The sequence below is a fragment of the Ostrinia nubilalis genome, chromosome 28 (assembly GCF_963855985.1).
Source record: "Ostrinia nubilalis chromosome 28, ilOstNubi1.1, whole genome shotgun sequence".
Classification (NCBI taxonomy): Eukaryota; Metazoa; Arthropoda; class Insecta; order Lepidoptera; family Crambidae; genus Ostrinia; species Ostrinia nubilalis.
Genome location: NC_087115.1, coordinates 6262722 through 6281618, shown reverse-complemented (window position 1 = coordinate 6281618; position 18897 = coordinate 6262722). Strand labels below are relative to the sequence as shown.

The 18897-nt window shown below is 37.2% G+C and overlaps 2 protein-coding genes across 3 annotated transcripts; one reads left to right on the top strand and one right to left on the bottom strand.

The window, feature by feature from the left end:
* Positions 1–414: 414 nt before the first annotated feature.
* On the top strand, positions 415–12637 carry LOC135085277 (zinc finger protein 184-like). Of its 2 annotated transcripts, XM_063980039.1 has the most exons (9): positions 415–504; positions 583–812; positions 1155–1289; positions 3605–5533; positions 7104–7188; positions 8211–8341; positions 9793–9894; positions 10990–11085; positions 12055–12637. In XM_063980039.1, exons 2-9 carry the CDS (start codon positions 708–710, stop codon positions 12304–12306), a joined length of 2835 nt encoding a protein of 944 aa, XP_063836109.1. In that variant the 5' UTR covers positions 415–504; positions 583–707; the 3' UTR covers positions 12307–12637. The 2 variants fall into 2 exon arrangements, with proteins under 2 accessions (XP_063836109.1, XP_063836108.1); XM_063980038.1 differs by lacking the exon at positions 415–504 and having other exon boundaries at positions 513–812.
* LOC135085287 (zinc finger protein 708-like) lies at positions 12633–18708 on the bottom strand. The gene is made up of 2 exons (XM_063980063.1): positions 18554–18708; positions 12633–16014 (listed from the first exon to the last, which is right to left on the bottom strand). Exon 2 carries the CDS (start codon positions 16000–16002, stop codon positions 14167–14169), a length of 1836 nt encoding a protein of 611 aa, XP_063836133.1. The 5' UTR covers positions 16003–16014; positions 18554–18708; the 3' UTR covers positions 12633–14166.
* Between the last annotated feature and the right edge of the window lie 189 nt (positions 18709–18897).

Below are 18897 nucleotides of genomic sequence, written 5' to 3'. Positions count from 1 at the left end.
TGGTTGAGATGTAGATTTCATCTTGATTTATTTTTTTGATAAGCTCAAAATAATTTTTAGTACTAAACAGTGACTGCACATCAAGGTACACATTGTTGACATTGTAGTACGTATAAAATGTTTTTATTAAAAGGCTAGGAGTTAGTGCGCATGTATAGTCTGATGTGCTATGACTATACACAAGGTTGTAAAGAATACAAACTCGAGTTGCCGCCGCGTAGCCGATGGATGATCCACTTTCTTGGTTTTGTGGTAGTTTTTTCAAATTGTCATTATGGTAACATTTTAGTTGTGTTCCTCTTCCAGAATGTTTACGCTTTATTATAACTTGGTTCAAATACTATTATAATCCAACAAATTAAATGAACAAACCGCATCTGCGTTTTGTACAAGGAACTTATAATAAGTTCCTTGGTTTTGTAAGCCTGAAATAAAAAAAAAATTAAAAAAATATTAACAGGAACAGGGAAATTGACGTTTCTATGTGACGACATTTTGTAAATTGTAGGTTATATTTCTGTTTGTTTCTGTCGAAATGCGATCGTTTTCAGTGAAATTAATCTACTAAAAAGTTCAAAACAGTTTCAGATGGAACCTTAACAGCTTCCTTTCTGCTTCAGTAGGTCGCTCTGTTGAAGAAAAGAAGAGATTCTGTTGACCTTAGAAAACACAGTTTTAGTCTGGATTATTGATAAAAATATAGAAGAATGCCACTGCTAGCTTGCCGAGGCTGCCTTGCGACAGAGCCTCGGCTTTTCAATCTATTCAAAAATAATTTGTATGATGAGTTTGGGGAAGTTGTTGGTACACCGGTAAGATTTTTTGCTTTTAAAATTTTCCTTACTAGTTTTTAGAAACATCATCATTATTTCAGCCATAGGACATCCACTGCTGAACATAGGCTTTCCCGAATGACAACAAAAAAGAATCTAATATTTAATTATTTTAAAACAATACATTATTGGCAGCTATTAGTAATTTTTTTACAGCATATTTCTTATTTTCTTCTTGTAAGTTTTAGGAATTAATCATAGGCCTCCAGCGCCTTCCTGCTACCTTTATGAGGTCGTCGGTCCACCTTGATACTTATATCCTGATAATTATGAAGTGTAATTTTATTATGTAAAATAAAAATTATAACTAAACCTTTCCAGATATTTGAAGGTGATGACCTACCGCAGCACATCTGTGGGATGTGCTACGCTCAGTTGCTGAAGTTCGTATCGTTCCGGGATCGCTGCCGGAAGGTGCAGGACATGTTGGACGCCATGGAGCTTCAAGGGTTAACGGTGAATATTCAGCATAAAATAATAGTAATAACCTTTCATCATCATCATCATCATCATTTCAGCTGAACTTAGGCCTCCCCTAATGCTTTCCACGTTGATCGATTGGTAGCGGCCTGCATCCAGCGCTTTCCTGCTACCTTTACGATGTCGTCGGTCCACCTTGTAGGTGGACGTCCCACGCTGCGTTTTCCGGTACGCGGCCTCCATTCCAGAACCTTGCTGCCCCATCGGCCGTCAGTTCTGCGTACTATGCTGAAATGATGAATAGTAAAATATAATAGTAATAACCTTTATTCAGACAGTATTACATTAATTTTAGGCAACATTGATTAAGAAACTAATTTTATTTTACTTAGTGAGTGCCTGAGGTATGGGAGCGGCTTTCGGGTCTTTTTGTGAAGTTAAACGTCAGCGAAACTTCAGATTTATATGCTCTGTCAAATCATAATATATGTCAATGACACCTCTCCCGTGCCACTCCCATACCTCAAGTATTGACTGAGTTATGCACTAGATTGGTTCCCTAAGTGTGGGGCGCGCACCCCAGGGGAGGCGCAGAGACCTTTAAAGGGGGGCGCGGGTCATCTGTGTACTTGTTGAAGTCACATATGTGTATAAAGTGACATCTAGTATCAAAAGATAGTACTGTTGTTTATGTTGGGTTTTAGTTGTATCAAAGTGATACTAGATGGCACTGAGGGTCGATTAACACGCGGTTCAATTAGATTTTTTCCATTTCCTTGGGTCAAGAGGAGCCCAAAATTATGTGTCGATCAAAGTCTATCAAAGTAGAACAAAATGTAGAGCAAGATAGAACAATGTAGTAGAACAGAGATAGAACTAGTACATACAGTCCACGGTTTTATTGTAGCTACCCAGTACAGACCTGTTCACTGAACAGTGTTCAGTACTTAAGTATAAAAAACCTGCGACTGCTTAGAGAATGCATTCCAGACTGCTCGATACGACCAATAAATAATCTTGACTTAACTTGGAGGGGGGGCGCAGAATTTTTTGTATGGTCGAAAGGGGGCGCGTCTTAAATAAGTTCATATCTGGCGAATGTGTTCTGCTCCATTTCATTATGTAACATCTAATGTACCGGTAGCGCATTTTATTACATAACTTTTCAATTCCTATCATTGGAGGTCCGAAAATATTTCTCATACAATTTGATACCATAATGATCATTCTTCATAAAAAATTTAAAACCTACATATTTAAAAACATAATCATTGATATTCATAATATCACTAATCATACACTTAGTTTTTACTAATATTTGTTTTCATATATTTTTCTATACTAATGATCGAAACTCATAATCATTCGAATAAATAACTATAATATTCATAAATGTGATGTATCCTAATATTTGTTTTCATAAATTTATTACTCATAAGTGTATTTATCCATATTATTGAAAATCATGATGTCTATATTCGTATTAAATCGTATTTTAACATTAAATTAATTTGAAATGGTCCAAAACAGGCAATATTTTGTGCCACAAAACTAACGTGACAGAAACGAATCGCTGCAAAACCGACTCCACGTAGTCTTGTCTGCCCTACCCCTAGAGTGTAATTTAAAAGCCGGAGGCGCGGAGGGAGGGCAGCCCTCGCCCGCTGTAACGAGGCTCAGGCGCCCGGGTGAGCTGGAGCGGCTGAGGCTGGTCGCCGAGCGATGGCGATCCAAAAAGCCGAAGCTGCGGAAGCAAGCGTGGGCGCCTGAGCCTCGTTACGCAAGGGCGGAAGGGCTGCACATCCCGCAGCGCCGGAGACGAGGAGATACCAATGCATGCTGCATGCTCTGCATGCTTATCTACTCTATTAAATTATATATGATTTTTTTAAAGATACGAGTATGTCTGTTATAAAGTAAATTATTCTGAACAACAACATTATGAGTTGAAGTATGTTCTTAGTAACAACATTATTAATTAAAACAATATGATCAATGAATGTTATGAAAAAAACAGATCTGAAAATAAAAATTATGTATTTTAAATGGTTCTTAGTAGTAACAGTATTGATAAAAAAATTATGATTACTAACTGTTATGAGCTCCGATGGTAGTAATAAAAATGTATGAATAAAAAAAGTATGAAAAATAAAATTATGAAGAGAGATTATTATGAACACAAATCGGTAGTAAGACAAAGAATAGGATTTAGAATTTTATGTGAGCCAATATAGAACCAATGTACCACATTCTGCAAATAAATCATTTCATTTCATTTCATTTTGGGAACCAATGCTCTAGAACTATACTTTGAAAGTGTAGATGATTAACTTCAAATCTCTTGTTTTCAGATCACAACATCATTAATAGAATCCATTGACCGTGACTCTTACAACTTGCTGCCCAGACTCACAAAGGTGGTCCCATCGCTGGAAGATGTGTGTATAAACGAGAATAACAAACACGAGTTCATACCTGATGATTCCGACGATGGTAGAGACGTAGATCAAGATTCGATTCCACAAAGTAACATGATCAATGAAACAGACTGTGATGATGGAGAAATAGATCTCCCTTCGCAGCCAGATGTATCACAATTCCTGGTCTTTAAAGATCAGCCCAAAAATAATGATGCTCAACTGATACGACAAAATAATGCAGTAGCTCAACCAATTCGTCAAAATAATGCAGTAGCTCAACCAATTCGTCAAAATAATGCAGTAGTTCAACCAATACAACAAAAAAATGTAGTAGTTGTACCATTACGACGTAATAATGCAGTATCTAAACCTATACGACGTAATAATGCAGTTCAACCAATACAGGCCAATAATTCAGTAGTTCAACCAATACAGGCCAATAATGCAGTAGCTCAACCAATACTGCACAATAATGCAGTAGTTAAACTATTACAGCCCAATAATTCAGTAGTTCAACCAATACAACCCAATAATGCAGTAGTTCAACCAATACAGGCCAATAATGCAGTAGCTCAACCAATACTGCACAATAATGCAGTAGTCAAACTATTACAGACCAATAATTCAGTAGTTTCACCAATACAACCCAATAATGCACCAATTCAACTGATAAGGCCCGATAGTAACAAGGTAGTTAAACTTTGGCCTGTTAATAGCAAGGTAATTCAACAAATACGGCCAAATCTTACCAAGTTAGTTACACTATGGCCTGCTAATAATAAGGTAGTTCAAAAAGTACAGCCCAAAAATAATGCAGTCGTTCAACCGAAACAGCCCAAAAATAACGCAGTCGTTCAACCGAAACAGCGCAAAAATAACGCTGTCGTTCAATCAAAGCAGCCCAAATATTATGCTGTAGGGAAAAATCAATTAAAACGTTGCAAACTCTCAAAAGCCTTTTTCGAAGATCCCAAATACTGCGAACTTGTCAAACGAGAGTTCAACATACAAATTACAACGTTGACGAAGGAACAACAAATTAAAGAAATACAGGACAAAATTTTCCAGGGGTCTAAATCGGCGCTAACATGCTGTTTAGGATGCGGGAAGATATTTATCAACGCAAAACTTCATGAGGCACACATTAATAAATGTCACGACGAATCAATCGGGCCGCATGTCTGCGATATATGCAACTATCGTTTCCCCAAAATTGCGTTTCTTTCCCGTCATAAGAGGACTCACAAATTCCGAGTTTCCTGCACAAAATGTAGTTTCAAATCCAACGATTTAAGCATTATGATTCAGCACTCACAGTGGCATTCTGGAGTGAAGATCAAGTGTAAATATTGTGATAATGTGTTCGATACAAAAGAGCTATTGCATGCACATATCAAAAGCGAGCATGTAAATCAAATACCCTGGTGTAAATGCTGCGGACAGCCTTTCCTAAAGGAATTCATTTTGAGGAACCATATCAAAAGATTTCACAGTTTCTTGCTGAAATTTGACAACAACTGTACGCAGTGTGGCTTAAAATTTTCAAGCGCTGAAGCGTTGAACACACATTTGACAGTCACTTGTGGAGATTTCGCGTGTGTGATGTGTGGAACACGTTTAGAGAGTGAAGAGTTTTTGAAACAGCATATTATTAAAGACCACTCAAGATGGGAGGTTATAAAAATGGTGCGATGCAGTCAGTGTCTGCTAGAGTTTTACGGGGAAGGATCTTTAGCTAAGCATGAAGAAACTTGCGGTAGTGGGTACCCATGCCATGAGTGCGGAATAAGCTTGCCTGATACCGAGTCGCTACAGTACCATAAAGAAACACATCTAAAGTCTTACCACACTTGTAAGGAGGTAAGTAAAATATTTCCTAAAATCTATTTATCCCATCCCAACTAATATTATAAATGCGAAAGTAACTCTGTCTGTCTGTCTGTCTGTTACGCTTTCCCGCTTAAACCTCGCAACCGATTTTGATGAAATTTGGCATAGAGATAGTTTGAGTCCCGGGAAAGAACATAGGATAGTTTTTATCCCGGTTTTTGAAACAGGGACGCGCGCGATAAAGTTTTTCTGTGACAGACAAAATTCCACGCGGGCGAAGCCGCGGGCGGAAAGCTAGTTTATTATAAACGGTGAATTTGCAATCAGTATTTAAATTTTTAGGAATGACTCAGAATCAGTAACTTACTAATACATAATAATAAATATCTTTTGGACAATTTCACACAGTGCCATCGAGCCCCAAAGTAAGCAACTAATATGCTTGTGTTATGGGTGTTAGCATTCGGGTGTACTAGTTACTTTTTTAATACATAGTACATAATATCACCTTTGGGTTTGGATCTTTATACACTCGACATCAAATAAATCGCACCTTCCGCGGCGAACTTTATACATTGCTTTAAAACTAGGGTTTCTGATTTCTCGACTTATTTTTTTTCTCGAGTTTCGAGAATTCTCGAGGCCAAAGTCTCGAGTTTTCTCGGGTCTCGAGTCTTTTAATGAAAACTGCTGAAATCGGTTGAAATTTAATAAATTCACAGGTTTTTTTAAATCTAATATACCTACTTTTATGCACAACAATCAATATTAGAATTTAGTACCACTTATTTTGGTAAGGAAAGAAACAAAAAATAAAATCTTCTTTCATAATTAATATTTACTAATAATCATAACAAAAGTCATAAAGTCTCGTGTACTTTAAGGATAAATAACAATAAAAACCTAGAGCAACAATTGAATCACTTGTTTTCTAAAGAACACAAGTCCAAATAGCAAAATTACGATAAATAGTTTTTTTTTTATGAACAAAAAAACCTTTTTAATAAATTGCTTACAGATATGGACTTGAATAAATTTTACGAGGAGGCACGAGTACCTAACCTAACGTCTAGTCTGTTAGGTAAGGTAACTGTCTAGTTAACAAGTTTTTCAGTCTTTAAATCAGTCAGAGTTAAACATACATAATAAATATATTATCATACTCGTTGGTGAACATTATTATTACTTAGTTTCGATTGAGATCATTACTTGCAAATCAAATCAGTAAAAAAAGGAAAGACTAGGCCAGTCTTAAAGCAACATTGACCTATTAAATAATTTAAACCTTACTTTTGTATAAGATAATAGGCTTTCAAGAATATTAAAGCTTCAAAATCGAAACTCGAGAATTCTCGAGCTCCGGTAATTTTTTTCTCGTCTCGAATGAAGCCAAATTTCTCGAGTTTTCTCGAGTTCGAGAAAGCTCGAGCAGAAACCCTATTTAAAACTTTAAAGCTGCCCCAACAATATTGGTGTTATTTGAAAGACCAATAAATGATTTTGATGTTGAATTTACTTAGTTTCTGAGATTTTGTGATTAATCAGTGCATGGTATTTCGCTTTATTACCAAGTGATATTTACAATACATTGTTTTTCCAGTGCAACTTGACATTTGACTCGGACAACTACCGTCGGCATTGTGAGAAATATCACCACTCCAAGCCAGAAAGAGAATATCGATGTCGTAAGTGTTTAAAACTCATAAAACTTATTTATTTTTGCAAATAGGCTTTTAAAAAGCACTTCTACACGTCCCAGTATTAACCTTACCACTGCTTTGGGACAATAAATGGGCCGGTGCTGAGAAGAAGCAACGCAAGAAACGTTTTTAAAGGACATAGCACACTTATCCACCCGGAAAGGGATCAACATCTTTGTATCTTTTGCCGCGCTGTCAACCGCGAGGAGAGGCGTTTATTTTTTTACTAGCGGCCGCCCGCGACTTCGTACGCGTGGATCCCGTTTTATCCCCTTCATCTATCTTACGCGGTTTAGATTTTTTCATACAAATATTTTTTCCCGCTAACTCCCGTTCCCGTGAGAATTTCGGGAATTCCTTTCTAAGTGCACCTCTACGGTACCTACCTAAGCTACGTCCCTGCCAAATTTCAAGTGCCTACGTTTAGCAGTTTAGGCTGTGCGTTGATCTGTCAGTCAGTCAGTCAGTTTCTCCTTTTATACAGGGTGGAATTTTGTAATGCCACCTGGAGGGAAAGTACTCTTAATACTGTAGATAGAAAATTTTACTGAAAGAAAACATTCCTTTATTTTTGTAAAGAAAGATAAAGAACTGCATTCATAGATTTTCGAAAATTTTTCGAAAATTCACTACCATACCATATAATTTTCTGTACATAATTAAAATAATTTAAGATTTTATGGATTTCCTTTCATTTATCAAGTTTGTTAGAGAGATTTCATCCTTACCTAACCCTAAGTCCCTAACGATAAATGAAATAAAAATACAGGGTGTAATTTTTAACAGATTTTAGTTGGTTCGATTCCAGGTGTGGCAAGCAAATTTTTGGAAATCTTTGAATGCAGTTTTATTTCTTTTCAAAAATAAAGGAATGTTTTCTTTGAGAAAAAAATTCTATCTACATTATTAAGAGTACTTTCCCTCCAGGTGGCATTACAAAATTCCACCGTGTATATTTAGATTATTCAGCAATAACCTAACACCTAAAAGTATGAAAATGGTTCCAGGCAGAAAAACAACAGCCCGCGTGTGGTCAGTTAGCGGCAGTATCATTACTTCCAACGTAGAGACGCCGGTCGCGTCCCGCCCTGATGAGGAATGCAAGTACATTTGCGAGGTCTGCGGCAAAGGGTGTCCGGTAAGCAGGCTTTTATTTATACAGGGTGTTAGGTAAATGGGTATATGAGCCGATACTAGCCCATGTTAACATGGCCATATAAATGGTATGGTGAAGTCAGAAATTTGATATTGTCATTTTATTTTTTTTAATTTTCATACAAAATAAATTTTATAAAATCCGATTTGTATGAAAATTAAAATAATTTAAATGAAGATATCAATTTTCTGACTTCACCATACCATTTATATGACTATGTTAACGTGGGCTAGTGCCGGCTCATATACCCATTTACCTAACACCCTGTATATTTTATCATCATCATCATGTTTTCCAATCCAATGTTTTTATGCATGACTAGACCGGTATTTTTACTAAAGCCCGGTCTCCGAGCACGTAGAATTTTGTCCAATGACTCCAAGCTACCCATCCTTATCGCTCGCGCGTAATTATGTTGCTGTCGCGCTCGCACACTCACTGCGGGCGCCCGTCGCACAGTCGCGACAGCAATATAATTACGCGCGAGCGATAAGGATGGGTAGCTTGGTGTCATTGGACGAAATTCTATGTGCTCGGCGACCAGACTATACAATCGCATCGTTTTATCCACTCTTCCGCGAATGTTCTCGTGTTATCGGTCCACGCTAATGCTCCATGAGTGCACACGCACACTACAGTAATGCCTTACGGATTGCTCGGACCACACTCCCCGCACCCCGCGCGACCGGGACCAAACATTGTGGGGCGCGGCCGAGTGGATGAAACGATCTATCTATAATACATCCGTCAAGCTAGTACCAGGCCTGTTCATCTCCGCGAGTTTACATCGAAAACAAAACACGCACGATGGCCCACCTACAGGATACTATTCGACAAGGCCTCACATACGAGCGAACATTGACTCACGCAAGCGTATTCTTGTGTATGATGGAAGAAAATAAAGAAAATGGTGTACTAAAATTAAATATTGTGCAGTATTTAACTGCCTAAATAAAAATAAAAACACAGAATGTACTTTTTTAAGTTGCCTTAAGACACTGAGAGGTAAATAAGTAGGTAATATCATTCATGATAATTCATGCTAAATTTTAATCATGTATTTCCTCCGCCATTTTCCGCAGTTTGGCACCTCACGTCACATCATTTTACCGAAGTCAGCCCTATAGCTTCGGCGCAGTGCCGATCACTGACGTTTGTCAACAAAATGGTGCTTGACTCTTGAGACAGGCCAAATTACACCATATTGTTAATGACATTGAGCATACATTTTTTTAAATACCTTCGCGAAGTAAAACTTCTGTACGTAGTACTTATTATTATTCTGTGCTAGCACCGTTAACATAATTATGCTTGTGTGCCATCTAGCTCCAAAGTAAGCAACTAATAGTAGTTGCTTACTTTGGGGCTAGATAGAGTTATGTGAAATTGTCCAAAGGATATTTATTACATTCTCATTGCATTTTCTCTTACAGACGAAGGTATCGTTCAAAAGCCACACTTACACCCACAGAGCTAGAAAATTGTACAAGTGTGAGCTATGTAATAAAAGCTACCGCAAAAAGGAATATTTCCAGGTATTCATAAAATAAAATAAGTAATAAATAAGTTTATATTTTTCACAACAAAATTTTATTCATAATGGTTTGCCCAACTTTATGTGTATATTTAACTGTGGAGACTTAATTGGTTTATGTGTTTTCTTACTGCACCTAAGTTAAATTATATTGTAACTGTATGTTTCCCAAAAATAAATAAATAAAATAAAATAATTTATAATAATAAATTTACTCAACGTGAAAAGAATCGCACCTCCCGCTTCTAAGGCTGACAATAGTGTCTGAGTTTCTTGCGCTTCTTCTCAGCACTGGCCCATTTATTGTCCCGAAGCAGTGGTAGGGTTAATACTGGGACGTGTAAAAGTGCTTTTTACAAGCCTATTTGCAAAAATAAATAAGTTTTCTGAGAAGTTTTTCGTCACAACCTTTTTAAAAAGACACTTCATTCTGGTCTTAAAAACTTAATTAATTTTAAATTACCTGTAAATTATGTATTATGAGCGCGCCGCATACGTATTGGCGCGCTCACATACAAACCGCGCTCGGTGCGTTTCTATGAAGACGACCTACTTACTCATTTGTATTTACTCTGGTACTACTCGGCATGGGGCCCACTGAAAACCAACGTCGTGGCCTCCCTCGCCGGGGGCCACGGCATATGCTGAGTGGGGTCCCATTGCGATGGGCATCGCTGTGCGACAGGGTGGCACTGCTCAGTTTACTTTCTCTTCCATTGTATGTTTTATGTCACCTCTGTCTTATTAGTTTTTTTTTCCTCTTTTGTCTTATGTGATGTCCGTGGCAATAAATGTTTCTTTCTTTCTTTACTAAATATTATTCGAACGTTGAGTACTGATACTGCAGTGGATATTAGAACCGAGCCTAAGGGCTATATTTCACCGGGATACCATGGCAGCGCAACCAGTCGCCGCTACCAACAAAATGTATACAGCTCTATAGAGAGTTACTCACCTGGTGTCCGTTTGGTTGCGCAAAGCTGCATACATTTTGTTGGTAGCGGCGACTGGTTGCGCTGCCATGGTGTCCCCGTGAAATATAACCCCAACAATATTATATTATAACCCATTAAATTATGCGTAATTTTTATTCCAGCGACATATGATGATACACAAGGGAATAAAACTGTACGGGTGTTCACTCTGCGAGAAAAGATTCCATAGTGCATCCGGCCGGACCAGACATATTATGGTATGTATATTTTTTTAAATAAACAACTTGAAAAAATCGAACTGCCTAAGGCGGGACTCGAACCTACGACCTTCCGCTTGCCGGGTGACTGCTTTTCCAACTGTATACAGGGTGTTAGGTAAATGGGTATATGAGCCGACACTAGCCCATGTTAACATGGGCATATAAATGGTATGGTGAAGTCAGAAAATTGATATCTTCATTTTAATTTTCATACAAATCGTATTTTATAAAATTTAGTTTGTATGAAAATTAGAAAAATTCAAATGATGATGTCAAATTTCTGACTTCACCATACCATTTATATGACCATGTTAACATGGGCTAGTGTCGGCTCATATACCCATTTACCTAACACCCTGTATATGGTTAGCACGAAAAACTTTAGAGTTCAAATCGTTTGCGTATTCGAATTGCCATCAAAATATTTAGTACGAAAACTGCAACAGCGCCCTTGTGAACGTGTCGTAAAGTGAACTTAGTATGAGAAATGGTTGCTTTACGAATATTTGCTGTTTAGTTTAAAAAAATAAGACTCGGACCGTGCGACGGGTAGCCGCATTGAGTGTGCGAGCGCGACAGCAATATAATTACGCGCAAGCGATAAGGAAGGGTAGCTTGGGGTCATTGTACGAAATTGAAGGGGTGAGTGGACAAAGGTCTTAACTAACAAAATGAGTTATGAGTGTTTGAAAATGTTAGTCTGCTCAATGCTCATACCACATTTGAATCCTGAAATGTATGAATGCTTGTCACTCTTGTCAGATAACACCTTTGTTAAGGTTTGACACGTAACAAAATTGCGTGTTTTGAGCTCATTAGTCGATTTTATCATCACTTAAAACCAATGTTCATGCAAAAAAGTCGATTCTTCAGTTTTGTCAGATAACACCTTTGTCAACTCACCCCTTCAATTATATCTTCTCGGCGACCGGACTTTAGTTGTTATTATAAAATTATCGATTTCAGAGGCACGCGGGTATTCGTCGACACGTCTGCAACATTTGCAAGAAAGCATACGTAACATCTACCGAAGTTAAAACTCATATCAAAACTGTACATATGTCTCAACCAACGGTACCAAGGAAACGGCGAGCTCGAAAAAACAAGGACATCGTTGTGAAGACTGAAGATAATACAAATATAGATCTGAGCAATTATGTTATTGACAACGAAGTTGAATACGAATATGTTATTGAAGAGGTAGTTACGGAAGATTGACGCCTGATCACATTACTATGAGGTCTCACAGTACGCGTGGACGCACAGGGTGACGCGAACCAATCACAGAGCTCTATTCAACGCTGTTCGATTTGCTGCTTCACTTAAGCAAGCATCGTTTGTGAATACGGGCGTTAGATTCATTGAAGAACTTTTAAAGTGATATCTACAGGGTGTTGATTTCCTCGAAGAAAAATTACTATTTACACTACCTACTTTACGTGGCTTCTGAGCGAGCTACAGTACAGCTGATGTCGCACGGAAAATATTCGCTATAATTCCAGTTTCGTTTGTATTTTTTTTTGTGGATAATGCGTTTATGTAAGCAGAGGCGGGGCAAGACATAAATTTGATGTGGGCAAGACAGATTTCGCGAGGCCTTGTTCTGTGGCGACTGGCGACCTGAAGACGGATTTTATGAAATAATAAAAAACAAGGGTCAAAGGTCTATACATTGACAGTTTCTGATTTCTTGATTCAGTGATTATTTTTAAAGGAATATTACGCCAAAGAATAATGTTCGTCACTTAAAACCGTGTTGTTGCTTAATTTTGTGTCTGATTATGGCTGAATTTGTTTGGAAAAAAATATATTTTTATTTTTAACTACATTGTTTAGCTATCAAGAATTTATATTTAATAGTCAATGTTCGTATTGTGATATTGTCATCTCCACCTTGTATACATTTTTTCAAAATTTTTGATGCGCGAGGCCCCTTGTACCGCGAGGCCGTAGGCGGTGGCCCACGTCGCCTACGCCTTACGCCGCCTCTGTATGTAAGTCATAATAGATCACCTAAATAAATATGGCAAGGATTGAAATTAACACTACGGGGTGAGGATTGAAATTAACCCATCGAGTTAACTGCGCATCTGGCAGCCGCGGGAAAGTTGCATTCAAGTGATTTGCGCGGTAGCCTTATTCACGTAACAAAACTGCAACGACAACAAATCGCTGAATGCGATCCTATCGAGTAATCGTTCTATCGAAATGACCCTTGTGAATACGGATTTAGAACTGTTTTTCAATGGGACGACTTCTGAACGTCAGCGAGATCTCAACTGTCAAAATGCCACAGTTAGCTCGATCGGTTGTAAGCTATAGTTCCGAAATACTGAACTGTCCTATGCATGACATTGACAGCGGGGCGCCACCGTCAATACCGGATCGCTGGTTCCGATTGTTGCCATGTTGGAAACCATATAGTTGAACGATGGTAGCGCCCCCCTGTCATTGAGTTTGGTGGGACAGTTCAGTGTGGGACAATATCTATATCAATAAACGGTGCCCTAAATGTTACAGATTATGTATTTTGTATATTTACAGACCAAATGTTTGGCATAATATGATATTATGTAATGAAAATGATAATTTGTTATTGATTAAAATGATTAGATTATAGATCGTTTCATTCACTCGGACGCGCGCCACCATTCTTCCGCTGCTGTTTGAGTGTTATCGGTCCACGCTAATGCTCCATGAGTGCACACGCACACTACAGTAATGCCTTACGGATTGCTCGGACCACACTCCCCGCACCCCGCGCGGCCGGGACCAAACATTGCGCGCGGCCGAGTGGATGAAACGATCTATACCAATACCTAATATTAGTTTTGGGAGTTAGTAATTTATAAGTAATTTTTTAATAAATCATTATTTTTTAAAACTTACATTGTATTTATAATTTTTCACTGGTTTAAGTTCAAGAAAACAACAAGAATAACATAGAATAATATTATACTTTATTCTTATAGTAAACGCAATTTAATTAACAGAAAGTATACTATATAATTATGTATTTACATTAATAGTTATTAATAAAAATTTAAGTATGTAAGTAAAAAATGTTAGTTTTCTATTCTATTCATCATCACATTCTTCAATCTCCATTTTTATTTCTCTTCGTTCTATTTCACCGTCACAACTGATTTTATGTGTCTGTAGCTGTGTAACATTGCTGAAAACCCTTCTGCATTTGACACAATTAGCTATTTTGCTATCTAAATTGATTTCTATTGAATCATCGTCATCTATTCTTTCAATTTTAATGTTCCCACACTGGATTATATGGGCCTCTAATAATGTAGCATCGTTGAAAACTTCACCACATTTACCACAACAGTTTTCATCGCTTATTACGTTACTATTCTGCTCTATTTTTACAAGTCCACAATTTATAATATGAGCATGAAGTTCTGTGTCATTTGGAAACATCTGACCACATTTGACACAGCTCATCTCTTTGTTGCTGCAGTTTTCCTGCATTGACTCATCTGGATCACCGTTTTTCATATGCACCCTCCTTATATGCCTGGTCACATCGTTAGTAGATTTGAAGAACTTTGTACAAATAGTGCATGGATATTCTTTGCTATTATGAGTTTTCTTATGCTTGTTCATGTACTTTTTCGAGGAGTAAACCTTGTTGCAAATTGAACAAGCAAATTCTCCTTCTTTGGAATGAACGACGTTGTTATGTATTTTTAGATGCATCGAGCACTTGAAAGTTTTCTGGCATATCTCGCACCTTTTAGCCGCTTCGGGAGGCGCATGCGTTATTCTTATGTGCCTTTGTAAGTTCATAGGAGATTTGTACGTTTTGAAGCAGATATTGCACGTCGCACTTTGCTCAGAATGCACGGTTTCCATGTGCCGTTTTAAATTGTTTAGATCGCAGAACTCTCTCGAGCATACCTGACAAGATGTATCCACCTTATTTTCCGAGTGACACTTCTCATAGTGCCACAGTACAGCTGTGTTTGTAGCGAATTTCTTGTCGCACGCGGTGCATTGTAAATCCCCGGTCTTGTATTTCTTTCTTTCGACTTTTACGTTGCTGTGTACTGTTGACATGTGGCGATTCAAGCTACCGTTGGTCTTGAAAACCTTATTGCATACGTCACAAGAGACATTTTTGGTGCCATGCACGGCTGCCATGTGGCGTTTGTAGCCATCTATCGATGGTAACACCCTGCTGCATTGGGGGCAGCGGTAAATCAAGCCATCTGAGGGATGAGCCCATTTAACATGTCTTTGTAAAAGCATATTATTCTTAAACTCCTTCGAACATTCTGGACAGGTCACCGTTTGGCCTTCCGGATGAACTTGTTTGATGTGGACTTTCAGACGGTATTTGGTTTTGAAAATCTTCTTACATACCTCACAACTGACGTTTTCTTCATCATCCGGGTGGCAGTAGAATATGTGGTTGTTCAGTTTTTTCTTATTCAAAAATGTTTTGTCACAGTAATCACAAGCAACTTCTTTTTCATCTGCGTGGACAGAACTCTTGTGAGATCGAAGATGTAGTAATGATTTGAACGTTCTAAAACAAATGTTGCAGTCAACAACATCTTGGTCGGTGGAATGTATGAATTTAATATGCGCTCTGAGATTGGCTCTATTCTTAAACGTATTATCGCACTGTGGACATTGTAATCTATTAATTTTACCATTCTCGTATACTTTCCCTTCAAATTCTATCGTTCTCTTTGATTCGATGACTGCTGTAGACGTTTCAGGTGTTCCATAGTATGACTCTGTATTTTGAAGACTTTTTGTACTGCTGCTGTCTTGAGATTCTACTTTAACGTATTTGCTGTTCGTCTCCTCCACTGGAACATCACTGTATGGTTCGATTTCAACTTCGATATTGATTTCTGGTTTAATGTAAATTTCCTCTGGCTTTGTGTCCATATTGTGAAGATTCTGAAATGATAAAGTATTTGATTATTTAAAGATGTCTACATCTATAATATTATAAAGGGGAAACATTTGATTGTTTGTTTGTATTAAATAGGCTATGTGTAGTGTATGTAAAAAGTGAGGTTATGTTGATTGACATATGTCATTCTTTTCCCCGCCTTTTTGTTACTTCTTCACTTGATGGCTACCAAGCCTACACAATAAACTTATTACCAAATAAGTGTGGTTTCAATCATAATACTATGAAACTACTGGACCAATTTGAAATATTATTTCATCATTAGAATCCTACATTAATCCTGTTTAAATGCTTTATTGATTGATTGATTGTTTGTTGAACATAGGCTATTCATAGATAAGTTAAGAAGAACTTTTTATTGGCAGAACAAAGACAAAGTTAGCCAGGTAAGCTAATCTATATAAATAAAAATGAATTGATGTTCGTTAGTCTGATTAAAACTCGAGAACGGCTGGGCCGATTGAGCTGATTTTGGTTTTAAAATGTTTGTCGTAGTCCAGGGTAGGTCTAAACGGTGAGCAATACGCGCGCGATATTGTTTTTCTGTGACAGACAAAATTCCACGCGGGCGAAGCCGCGGGCGGAAAGCTAGTTGGAAATAAATGTCCCCAATCTGACAGGCTAATGCTGAGTGTAGTCCAAATCCTCCATTATTGGAAGGTCGTGATGCTCCTGCAGTGAGACAAACAATAAAACATTTCTGGAGTAACAGGTGTTCCCTGAGAGCAGCGTTGCCAGTTTTTTTTTTTTGCCAAGTCGGGACTTTGGTACTTTTTGAGTGAAAATAGCGGGATTCTTCCGTCAGAAGCGGGACATAGTAAAAAAACGTATATAATCAAAGGTTTTCAAATATTTATCTTTTTATTTGACTTAAAATTACGGTTACGTGACAATAGATAGCAAAAGCAGCCATAGAAAATGTATTTTGACAAAAAAAAATATCGTTAAATAATAATAAAAAAAAAACGTCTTTAGAATAAAAAAAGAAAAAAAAAAACAAAAATCGAAATTAAAAAAGTTTTATTCTTTAGAATAATATGGCGCGATGGCGTTTCAAACAATAGTCTGGTGAAGTGAGTGTCTCTCTCCGAAAAGCGGGACCGAGCCTGTCCCGCGCGGGACATTTAAAGGATGATGGGCACTTTCCTATGGAATCTGGGCGTAAAACCAACAGAAATGTAACTACTATTATTTGTTAGGACTTGATATCAGAAATATATTTTCATATAAATAACTACTAAAAACTCCCGGGTTTGCTTGGAAATTGACATAATGTGTAATAGTAATAGGTGCTTTATTGCGCAAACAAAAAATATTATTAATTAATATACTTATCTACTTACATTTTAAATACATTATGTTATTTATCCATTATTATGTCCAACAGTTCAGGAGTGGGGCCAACAAATGGTATATTTAAACTATGTTCTACATTATAAGCGTAGGACCATACCATTTAGAGAAATGACATGAACACAGTCATTTTTCAATGGGATTTCTACCAGTTAAGTTGTAGTGTTGTCGTATAATCGATCACGGATCGATTTTAATCGATATTGCCAAATAACGATTTATCGATTAACAATTGGAATAATCGATTTTATTGATTACCATCATTACTATCATTTGATTGTTAATTCAATTCCTTATTTTCAGCAATATAATCGATTATTGCAATCGAATAATCGATTATGATTTATTCGGTATACATACTTACTAAATCGATAGAATCGATAGTAAGATATGATACAATACAATACGATAAAAGCAATCTAATTGACCTAATACTATTTTTATTACCCTAATGTGATGTAAAATACTATGGAAACTTTGCATATTCAACGACCTCTATCTCCGTATCCCTGCGTATTTCAGGATTGTTGTCATACTATGAAATGAAGTACTAGTATTAAGCTTTAATTTAGTATACTTTTTGTTTCTGTTGGTTTAACGCCCAATATGCCCATCATCCTTTGATTTAAAAATCGAGACGTCTGGCAACGCTGCCTGAGAGGTATTGCAAAAATCAGAGTTCAGAACTAGCTAAACCAGCTAAAGGCATTAATAAACCAAAAGGGGAGTTTGGAATCAAATTCAAGTCGCACTAACTTGGCGCGCAAAGCGATGACATTGCAAGGTAACAACTACATAGGTTTACATTATCATGCAGAAAACACATAGAAAACATGATGAGTAAAGCCTTTAGCCTTGCAAAATCGCACCTATTGAAGGCTAAGATGCTACAGTGTTTTGCTCGATGGACTTTAGTTTTTAACATGAGTGGATGCGAGGAAGCAAGTTCGATACGGTACAAATGCTTTTTGTGCTGAGTCTGCGGTTCCTACCGCTAAAATTTACGTGCTATAGGGTCAGTGTGTAAGAAAATACTAGATTCAAAACGAAAAAGCATTTCACGAAGAAGTATTCTTGAGTAATTACAAGTTCCAAAGGCCAAAGAATACACAATACATCGATTCTTTTAAATTCTTAGCGAGATAAAGATCTAACTCCAAGTTCACTTACATAAAACGTGTAAAACGATGAAATGTGGAAACCAGTTGCACTAATTGTTTATTTTGTCCATTTCTAAGACATTTATGGAGCAAAATTCCAATTGGATCCCCCAAATATTGATAATTTTCAGAAATAAAATCACGACACCATCCCTTCACAAAACGTGTTATGACATTTTACTTTTTTTATACATAATGGTGCCATTGCTATCACAATTATTTCTACTAAATTGGTAGTTTTTAACGTCACGCATAACCACATTACTGGACTAAATACGAAAAAACATTATAGATGACCCACGCTGAACTGTCCCACCAAACTCAATGACAGGGGGGCGCTACCATCGTTCAACT